Here is an 11232-nt window from a genome sequence, read left to right on the forward strand (position 1 = left end):
AAACTCTCTCTCTCATACACACACACACACACACACACACACACACACACACACACACACACACACACACACACACACACACACACACACACACACACACACACACACACACACACAACAAAAATCACTTTCCTTCACTCAGACACATATTTGTCATCATTGATGCAACAAATGGCTGGAACAGAGCTGCATAAGGCTCGTTCATTACCAGAGTTTCATCATCTTCATCTGCTGTGTGGTTACTTCCCATCAGCAGCTGCAGGAACACAACAGTGCTTCAACCTGAGACTAAAAGCTATAAAACTGTACACTGTGCGCTCTTTCTAATAGGGAAAAAGTATCTGTTGCATAGTGCGTGACAAAATGGAGGAAGGAGAGAAAAGCAAGACAAGAGGGACAAACTTTCCTAAGTCCAGCATTCAAATGGTTAAAAAGAAAATATAAAGTCTTAAGAATACTAATTTTGAGGAAGATGAGAGCAATTTGATAAAGGAAACAAGAGTTTATAAAGAGGAAGAGGACACAAAATAGGAAGAGCACAATGGTAGAAGGAAAGGGGAGGTGATACAACAAAGAAAGGAACCTAAGGAGTAGGATGACCCGAAAATTCAGAACAAGCTCGGATCATGTCGGTAAATCCTTTAAATCAAACCAAACCAAACCCCAGTTTTAATTAGTTATAGCGTGATTAAACATTAAAAAATCATAATAACTAAACATTATTTTGGTGTTTCCCACAGCACTGTTATGTCTGGGGCTGTTGTAGTTGTAGTGCTGTAGTGAAGGGTTGTACTGTAGTTTTGCAAATTAATAAACATTTATGCATGTCTCGGCGCATGTGTTGAGTTTAGGGAGGACATTTTAAAGTTGTGTTTAGTTGGTAACCCTTCATTTGTAAAACTTTTGTGAGGATAGCTTTTTTTAATCAATGAGTCTCATGCAAGTCTTAACAAGGTTTCGCAAACCAAGGGTTAAAGGGAAATTAAACCATCAATGAGACGAAATAACACTATCAATCATACTACCGCTGTTTTTTAACACTGTATGTTAAGAACTGGAGACAACGCCCAACTCCCCTGCCACAAATGTCACACCCTCAACGTGTCATACTACAAATGAAGAAAAAGGGTACGAAAAAAGTAAACGATGAGACGTAATGAGTAATGGTGAGTGGTCAGTAACAAATGATATACAGGTATTATTATAAGCCAGTTAAACTTCATTTTATGTAAATTCTATGTTCACTGTCAGAAGTGTATAAGTGAAGCGGGTACTTATTTAAATGTTTGTGATCAAAAGGTATTGTTTTCAGCAGTTACATAACACCCTGCAAGAATCCCCCCCAGCTGTGTTTGTGAGGAGATAGGTCTCTCCAACAGTACCTCTGGGTATCCAAACAAAAAGATGGAATAAAAGAATAAAAGGAGGGAAAAGCTGCCGACTCTAGCTGTCAGATAAATGCAGCACCGTGTATCCCCCTGATATGTGTCGGAGGAAATGTAGGAAGTGAAAAGGAAACACTTAAGCAAAGTACCTCATATAAGTGAGGTACACCACTTCAGTAACGACTGTCTGGTTTACATTTCTGACAACAGGAGAGAAACTGAGATAACCACCGTGTCACCGCCAACACAGCAGAGTAATGGCCACTACAGTAAAAAGAGAACAAAGAGAGAGTGTGTTTTTACCTTTAAAGCACAAAAGATACACGAGTCCTCCATGCACTTGTGTGTGGTCAGCTGTCGGAAGCTTCTGCGGAAGATGTCGAGATGCCACAGAACCTGAGAGGCAAAACACATTTACTCACAAATAAAGGAATTGTATTTGCTTTTTAATAAGATATATAGTTTATTTTAGTTAGCTACAATTGATGAGATGTTTTGTCAGGTCTCACTGGAACTGAGGCCTTTTTACTTCTTCTGTTTTTCTTGTGTTGGTCGCCTTCCTCTGTCTTTTTTTGTCTTCTTTCTCTCAGCAACAGCAGTTTATTAATATATAAATGTATAATTGTGTTTCGTCAGTCCTATGGATGAGTTGTCATCCGGTGTGCTTCAAAGAGAAAAAGGACAGTCCAGGCAAAACTTGTAATAGTTAGTATTTTAACTTTCTTAAGGGTTTGCAACTTGTTTCTTTCGCATGATGTTGCTTTCTTCCTGCTTGAACTTTGAGTGCGGTGGCCGACAGGTGCAAACGGGCTACAACAGCCGAAAATACTTCCATTGGGAGAAAAGCACTGCAGTTTCAAAAACAAGGCAGATAAAAGACACACAAATGTTCTGAAACACTAACAAATGAAAAAATATCTTGACAAAACATGCGCAGCATTTACCAAAAACATTCACCATCTTGACTAAACATGTGCAGCGTTTACTGAAGCGCTGCATAAAACGAAACGCTGCAAACTCAAAATGTACGCGAATAAAAAAATACTGCAAGAAGCTCAAAACACAACGGAAACGGGGACACTAAAAAGTGATGCACACAGCTGGGACGGGAGCACTTGTTGACGTTTGGAGATTATAAAGTTGGCCAACTGTCACTCTAGCAGTTATTCAGTTTCATATCTGTTCGTGTTTGTCAGTATATTTTTAAATGATTCGTTTAGCTACGTTAGCTAGCTTACAGCAGATCTGCAAGAATATCATTAGGAATCAAGCGATCACATCGTTGAAATATGCCAATAAAACGTACATTTTGACAGTTGGCCAACTTCGAAATCCCTGAATATCAACAAGCGCCAGTTTTTTATTTGCACAGTTTTTGAAACTGCAGTTGTAACGTGTTTGCCTGTCAGCCACCGTATTTCAGTTTTGAAAAGAATGCATGTTTATCTTGGTAGTTCTTATTTTGGTTACCACTGATGTACAGTAGATTGAGATAATTATTGATATGTTCTTATCTTACCATTGTAACAACGTTTATTATAACAAAATTAAGACAAGGCTTACTTACATTGGCTACAACTCTCATGTCTTCCAACAGATATAAAAAGCATCTTGTTAAATATGCAGTTACAGTGTGCCGTCGACGAGATTGGTGACATGACAGCTCATGGTTGCCAGTTACCATAGTAACACAACATGCTTTCTGGGTGCACAGCAGTCAGAAATAGCAACTGACAGAGCGAGTGATGTAAAGTTTTGAAAGAAAAAGGTTATTTTTACAGTTTAAAAAATGAAAATGTGCAATCTTAATTCATTAGTATGATAATATTAATTAATATTATTATATAATAAGTATAATATATTAGTATATGTGAGATCTCAGATGCTACGGTCAGAATAACAGACCATTGTTTCCATTCAGTCACATGTTGAAAATGTTGAAGCTGTTCTGATATATTTTCAGTTCAGGGAGCCAAATTATGTTGTTTTGAGCCTTCTTGATTTCATTTGCATATTAGAAAAATGATGCTACCATCCTGGTGTCCGCACTGTAGTAAATTATTGTTCTTTTGTTTATTCATGACCATAATTGATGTTTTGTCTACCTTTAAATGCTTTGTAAAGTAACCAAAAGGGGTAGAGTTAGGAGAGAAATCCACCCAGAAGCTTCAAAAAGAAAATAATTAATAACTCTTAACTCCCATTGTATAAAGTGAGATGGTTACAGAGAATCAACACCCCTGCATGCAGCTCTGTGTTGCTTTCAACCATTTGTAGCTAATTGTTTCCCCAGCATATCCTACTGAGTGTGTTTTCTACTTTGTGTATATTCCGATGGAGAGATCCAGTGGGACAGATAGACATAAATCTACCAGCACAACAGAAAAGAGACATTTTGAAACTATAGAGAAGAGTTCTGCATGAAGCAGGCCTCCTCTCTCTCTGGTGCGTAATTAGAAGAAAGAGCTCTCCCTACATTCATTCCGTATATTGAAAGATAATATTGACATAACACTGTCCCTGAGGCTTCTCTGCAGCACACACACACTTACAGTACGCACAGGTCTAAACGCACGCAGGATATACACAAAACCAATATGTGAGGCAACCTTAGCAATACAAATCTGCACTGTGTGTGTAAGTGGTGAGGAGGGAAGAAGGGGGCGGAGGATGACAGACTGCATGCTGACGCTAGTGTATGTGTTCTAACTTCCCCCCCCCCTCTCTGTTTGCCCCTCCTCTCTCTGTAGTTTATTTGGTCGTGATGAATGGGCGTCCTGCACAGCACTGCAGCAGCCACAAGGAGGGCACACTCTCTCCATGCCCATCTCTCTCCAACAGATCCATCTCTTCTTCTCCTCCTATTAACTACATCTATCTCTTTCTCTGCTTTCCTTCCATTTGTTTCGCTTGTTGTTCCCTCCCTTCCCTTTGAACTCCTCTCGTTTTATCCGCAGGAGGATCTCAGAGAAAGGAAACTACACTGTAACAAAAGGAAATTCTGTTGACAGTAAACATTTCCCGGCAATGAAGACAGTAGAAGTTATTTTACTATCACTGTAGAAGGATATCGCTGATATTGCTATTTTTGATAGCTATTAAACTCGAACCCTATGTATTGTACAGTTGGGTTAGAGTTTGATTCCATGTTTGGCTATTTAAAATTATAGTTACCTAGAAAGTACCATATATAATTAACTAACTTACAAAGTGATGGAAACGTACACAGAATAGAAATGGACTCCACCAGCCGATGTTTTTATCTTTATGTTATCTTGTAGCTGCTTGATGTTCATGTAATTACAAAAGCCAGTATTTGATTGGCTGTAGAAGTCTTAAGAGAGGAGTTCCTGTCTCATTGTTTGTCGAAACAAAAGGAAAGTCTGAGATAAAAAGCTTTAAGGAGAATATTTAATACCGCGCTAATTCAAGAATTATCTTTAGTTTTGATTGCTATGTTGCCATGTTTGCAGACTTGCAATTTTAGCAGCAACTGTGGCCAAAAGTCACTGTTATGGAATAGCGGTTAAGGGTAGTGTGTACAGTTAAGTATGTACTGCACCACACAGCTATATCTATTGGAAGATTGCCAAGATTAGCCAACATAAGCTATGGTTCGTACCACACCAAATAGAACTATAGCATTTACACCTTTCAGTACAAACACAGTACAATAAACTCTCAGTATAGTTTTTGGTTTATGAATTCAAAGTCAAACATTTCGTTTTATATCTCTTTTATTGATATAGTAACAACAGACAAGATTTAAAAATGTGTTATCATGCATTTCTGTGTATTTGCGTTGTTCAAAAAAGGGACATATTATGCTTTTTTGGGTGTTATTTATGTAAATGGTCTGCAAAGGCTAAACTCCCCAAGTTCCCTCCAGAGGGATTTTCTCTCCCACACACTCCCCCTACCCTGCCTGAAACGCCTCTATTGTAGTCCTGTTTACTTCTGGAACATAGTGACATCACTACGTAACATTTGCGCTTCTGTTGGATAATGCTTCAACACATTGCACGTGATAGGCTAAGGGGCGGGACCTCTTTAAGTGGTTGATCAATCCCAGGGACTACGGATGGAAATTAGCTCAAAGCTAAAATCCGGCATATTTACACTTGAAGCATTATTTGTCTTAAGTGTTCATTAATGTGCATTGTCCCTATTCAAATAAACGATTAAATGAAAATTAAATTAAACAGAGCCGGCCAGCTAACCAATCAGAGGAGACTGGGCACTGGTTTCAGACACAGGGTGAAAAGAGGTGCTGCAGCACAGGCAGTATGAGAAAAATAAAGACCTTTTTGAACATTAAAGCATGGAGACATGTCCCAGTAGAGATACAAGGTACAAATATGAAATAAGTTATTAAAGAAAGCCATTAGTAATGACATAGAACAAAATATTGACAATGTGCAGAAAACAAACACTAAACTGTAAACACAGAGGAATCTAAAAAGATTTGGATTAGAGACTAATGTAGTGTTATTAATGATGGGAAACGCTGTCCCAGTGAGGTACAATGTCAGGAAGAACAATTGTGCATCAGCTGATCAGCGTCAGATCGATCTTATAAACAACGATCATATTCAAACAAGCCACAAGTTGCATTCAATTAATGCAATAAAGGCATATATCTGATCCGACTGGCTCTCACCCTGCCTTACACGGCTGTTCCTGCACCTCCTGTTCCTGTCTCCCATTACCTCCTATTCCTGCTTTTTGTGAATCACATGATACTGCTGCCATGACGACAGTCAGTTCTTAATTTTGCTGCCCTTTTGACCTCGGTTATCTTGTTTGCCGGCTGATGGGTTTTCACAGCAGATATTCTGACGTGTCATAGTAGCAAAGGCCCAGCAGTCATTACAGTATGACAGCATGCATAATACTAGCACCCTGAAAGTGAAACAGATAGATACAAATGTAGATCCATCATTTTATTATTTACAGCTCTGCTTTTCTTACTGTGACATGTTCAAAATGTCTTATGTGAAGAAGGTCATTTGTTCAGCCTCTCATCATCCTCTGACATCCACACCCACCTTTGCACCTGCTCTATCTTCATCCTCTATCTTCATCACCTGCTGAGTATATTACACTTTGCTTTTAATCAGAGATGCCTATATTAAACCAGAATTGTGATATTTGCTTTACCTTAATCAAGTGCTGCTAGTGTCTAAATCCAATCATGGAAATGTAATATAATGGCAGTTGTTATGAGCAAATACTGTTTCTTTTCTACTGGCCTTAAACATGAGACATTATTCTGTTCCAAAATAGTAGTAATATATCTGTGATACTGCATGCTTCATACTGAATGTATCTTTAGATCAAATTAATGTCTGCTTGCTTCTTAAAGGTTTTCCACGCTGTGGGATATTGAACCCAATATTGAAGTGATTTGTGCAGCATATTGTCACATTTAGTTACACTACATCTGTACAAAGGCACATGATTAAAAAACAGTAGCTACTGTATACCTCAACAGAAAATGGATAGATACTATAAAACATGTGATATTTGAAAATAATGTGACTATAATTAAACAAGGTATTCTGGCTTATTAATGTTCTTCTTCACTGCCAGCCACACACACACACACACACACACACACACACACACACACACACACACACACACACACACACACACACACACACACACACACACACACACTTCTTTAATGCCTATTACTTCATCAGCTATTTTATTTTTACTTGTGTTTTCAAATCTTGAAAAGATGCTGAGCACATACACCCCACAGCAGCTTGCTTTCTCTCATTAAATTGTACACATCCAAACCAAAAGAACACTACTAATGCTGCTGCTGCCATCCAGCAGCTCTACTGCAGCAGTGAGGGGCCCTCAGGGGCCAGGGAGCAGCAGCACTGTTTCACTTACTATCAATAAGTGCATTGAGGAGAAAACATCGCTGCAGCAAATAAGAGCTGCACTGCTTAGTCAACTTATTGATTAGTCAATCAACTATTTCGATAGTAGCTTAATCGCTCTAGCAAACACTGCTGTTTGCAGCCTCTCAAATATGAATACCTTCTACTTTTCACTGTTTTATGTCATATTAAGATAAAATCTTTGGGTTTTGGACTCACCAAGACATTTAAAGACATCACCTTGGACTTTGAGAAACTGGGATGGACATTTATTTTTTTTTTTGCTAATCGTCAGATTAACCAATAATGAAAATAAATGTACGCAGCTCTACAGCGGATTCAATCACAGGACTTATTTTATTTGTACTTGAGAAATAAATGAACTTAAATTACACCAATCAGTAATTAAATTACATTTCTCAAGTAAAAAAAACTTGCTGTTAACTGTTTTATCTGTTTTTGTCCAACTTTATATTCAAGAAATGATTTTAAGCTCTGTAAATATGCGATGGATACATACATGTTTTAACATTTTGCATTTTAACATTTTATAGACCGAGGAAGCAAATTCTAGTTTGAGATGTTCTTAACATGAACCTTTACTCTCATGTTTTACCCACGCATGTTGGCTAACTCAAATCTATCTAGATAATGTAAGCAGACAGTTCACATGCAAACACGGCACAGAGAGACTGGGAAACAGCATCTACGTTTATCCTCACTTGCCTGTGTGCGTGTGCGTGTGCGTGTGCGTGTGTGTGTGTGTGTGTCCACATGTGTGTGTGTGTCCTTGGCCCACTTCTCTCCCTGTTGAAGCCGCTTCACCTCCTTTAGTGAGGCATCTTCTTCATTTCACATATAAACGAAACGTCCTTTACTTTGTCTTTTCATCTTTCTCTTATCCTCTCACCACAAACGCTCTTTTGTTTTTGCCCCTACCTTATCAGACTCTTTATTTCCACTCTTTCTGCCAGCAGTATCCCCTTTATTCTTCTCCTCAGCTTTTTCATACTGTATACTCTTCATCTCCTACTTCAGCAACTTTTCTTCCTCTCGTCTATCCCGCCTCTGCGCTCTGCAACTCTCCCTAAGCTTCTGCCCCATCATCCCCCTCCCTTTTCACCCTACTCCTCTCTTTCTCTCTTCAAGCCAGTAGTCAAGAGGCATTCGTGTGTGTGTGTGTGTGTGTGTGTGTGTGTGTGTGTGTGTGTGTGTGTGTGTGTGTGTGTGTGTGTGTGTGTGTGTGTGTGTGCAGAACATACATTTGTGCCAGCTGGAAGTCTTGGGAGGAGGGAAGCGAGTTGTGTGTGTGTAAAGAGAGAGAGGAGCTGCAGCAGTGGCAGCGCAGTGTAAGCATCCTCACACACAGACTGGATGTCCACACTGAAGCCAGACTGGCAGCGGTGCCAAAACCCACCGAAACACGCAAATACCCGATAATATGGTCCTAATCTCATCCCTGCCGTGCTTAAATATAAATTTACTGCAGTGTGAGGGGGGGGGGGCATTTAAACTGTGGGAGCATGAGTGTGTGTGCTAGCATTGTGCGGTTGGTGCAGAAAGTACTTCCTGTCTGACATTATAAAGATAAAAAAATTACTGCTAGCATATTTTTAGTATAGGAGGTTGTATTTTTAAAGTGTTAGTTGTTTTTAAAGTATTGTGATGGAAATGTCTTCCTGTGTGTGTGTGTGTGTGTGTGTGTGTGTGTGTGTGTGTGTGTGTGTGTGTGTGTGTGTGTGTGTGTGTGTGTGTGTGTGTGTGTGTGTGTGTGTGTGTGTATTTATCCGACCGACCTGCAGAGCGCTGTTGAGGAAGCAGCTGTTCTGTCCGGGTTCGTTGCTCAGGCCTTTGCTTGGTGCAATAGAGGTCATGGTTCTCGGGGTCACCAGCCCCTGCACCCCTCCTACTGCTCCGCCACCGCCACCCGATGCAAAGTAGTTCCTCTTCCACGACATTACTACCTGGACCCCCCCGTTTCCACGGCGAGGCGGGGAAGGGGCGGCGCAGTAGACCAAACGACGGCCTCTATGTCACTCCCATGAGAGAGAACGAGGTGGAATGAGAGAAGAGCTGAGGTGGAGGAGGCAATGGAGGGAGGAAGAGGAGGGAGGAAGAGGAAGGAGGCCGTAGATCGAGGAGATGCGGTGAGTCTTGGATGGGGATTTGGCACCCATACAACCCTCCCCCTGTCCAGCCGTGTTTTTACTTTAAAATCTGTCCACTTGCTGGAGCCAGCAGTTGGCTTTTTCTTTTTTTAGCTCCTTGGATTTAGCAGTTTGTGTTTGAGGACATGAGTGTGTCCAACGCGTCCAGATCCTAGCAGATAAATGTTGTTCAGGCGGCACTTCTGCTCCCAGGTGGGGACCTCTTCAACACTTTTATATCCTCTTTCCCTTTGCCTGTAAGACACAAAGGCAAACTTGTTAGAACGGCGCAAACAAAACTAGAAGAGCACACACAAGCTGTATATGAGCTTTCTAACTATACAACATTGCATAATATGCTGTCTAACGAGAGTTTCAATAGAAGTATAAACATTGCAAGTAAAGTGGTTAAAAACTGTTGCTGTTGTGGTTGTTAAAACTAGAGTTTGAAGCCCTCTCATGGCTTAAAAATGCAACCACTGCTGCTAGCAATGAAGACACAATGAAGATTGCCAAGTGACAATAATAATTATGGCCTACCCTAAACTTGTGGAAGCCAAGTTTTGTTCCATAGTGTTAGCTAGCTCACTGCGGGAGCTACTGACCTAGCATATTCCAAAAATGTGGTTTGATTTTCAAATGCGCTTGGCAGACAGGCATGGTTATGTATAAAGTATATATATTGCATTGTCTATTAATATTAAATTAAAGAAACATCAAACCTGTATAAAAAAATGATCCTATAGACAATAGGGCTAAATCAAAGAGGATAAACACCAATTGCTCAAGCTTTTTCTGGTCTTTTAGCCCCTTAAGTTAATTGTTTTGGTTTTATTGGACATTTTTAGTATAGTTTTGTCTCATTTTTAACTTGTTTTCGTTAAACCCACAGCATACAATCTCCTCAGCACCAAACAGCAGGCAGGTGACTAGCTATTTGAACATTTAACAGCTAAGCTAGCAGTTCTCAGAAGATGGTGGGGACCAAAATAGAGTTGAAAGGAGAGTAAATATTGGACTTACATTTGATAGTTGGACAGAAACAGAATACTAAGAGAACGCTAATTTTGTTCCCTGTGGGATTTAAGCAGCCAACTTTAGTAGCCATGATGGTTAGTCTAAGAACCGACCGTCTGCTTGTTTTGATGTTCCTCTGTCCCCTAGTGGCCAAAAATCAATGACTCAGAAACTTATATGCTTCTTGCCTTCGTAACATGACTCCTTAAAATCAGCACATTGAACAGTGTAGCACTGCGTCAGTCAAACGGGGGCTGTTTGGAGAAATCTGTTATGTCATTTCATAATCAGTACTTAGGGACATTATCTGGAGCTTATACTGGTTTGAGCATCACTATGCACAGCTTCCGGATGTGTGTGAGGGAGAAAAAAAAGAAGCAGATTGTGTGTGTTTGTAACCCTATAAATGTGCGTGTGTGTACATGAAGTTGCATAACACCACAGGGCAGTAGCTAACGGCTCCGCAGTGCCCCCCCCCATCCCCCCCCCCCTCTCTTCCGCTATAGCTTCATCACTTTTTGGCAAAGCTCCCTTGCCTGGTTGCCGGGCTGCTATGCCACCATAGCACCCCCTTGGCTAAAGGCCAGAGGGCTGCGCTATAGAGACAGTCCCATGGGATTGGGGTGGCGATTTGGGGGGCGGGGGGGGGAGCTGGTATGGAGTTAGGGGGGACGTCGTGGCAAGGGCAGCAAGCTAAATTAATCAGTTCATCCACCTATCACACAGACCTACTGCATTCTGACAAATTCCCACACTTATCTATGTACACCATTTTTTTTTTTTTTT

At 40.4% G+C, this 11232-nt stretch overlaps 1 protein-coding gene across 5 annotated transcripts in view; it reads right to left on the reverse strand.

The window, feature by feature from the left end:
- The window catches only part of usp54b (ubiquitin specific peptidase 54b), a 96992-nt gene that overhangs the window by 74713 nt on the left and 11047 nt on the right, over window positions 1-11232 (reverse strand). For 3 of the 5 annotated variants that reach the window (XR_800465.1, XM_010793602.1, XM_010793603.1), the window contains exons 2-3: window positions 9079-9684; window positions 1689-1781 (exon numbers count right to left, since the gene is read on the reverse strand). Coding sequence is in view for 4 of the 5 variants with exons in the window: in XM_010793602.1 (XP_010791904.1) it covers window positions 1689-1781; window positions 9079-9240 (255 nt within the window). In the remaining variant the exon portion in view is untranslated. Of the gene's footprint in view, window positions 1-1688; window positions 1782-8221; window positions 8382-9078; window positions 9685-11232 lie in introns of those variants that run through there. The other 2 variants (XM_010793605.1, XM_010793604.1) reach the window with 2 other exon arrangements.

This window comes from Notothenia coriiceps, unplaced genomic scaffold, assembly GCF_000735185.1.
Source record: "Notothenia coriiceps isolate Sejong01 unplaced genomic scaffold, NC01 NC01_scaffold00037244, whole genome shotgun sequence".
In the NCBI taxonomy this organism is placed as follows: domain Eukaryota; kingdom Metazoa; phylum Chordata; class Actinopteri; order Perciformes; family Nototheniidae; genus Notothenia; species Notothenia coriiceps.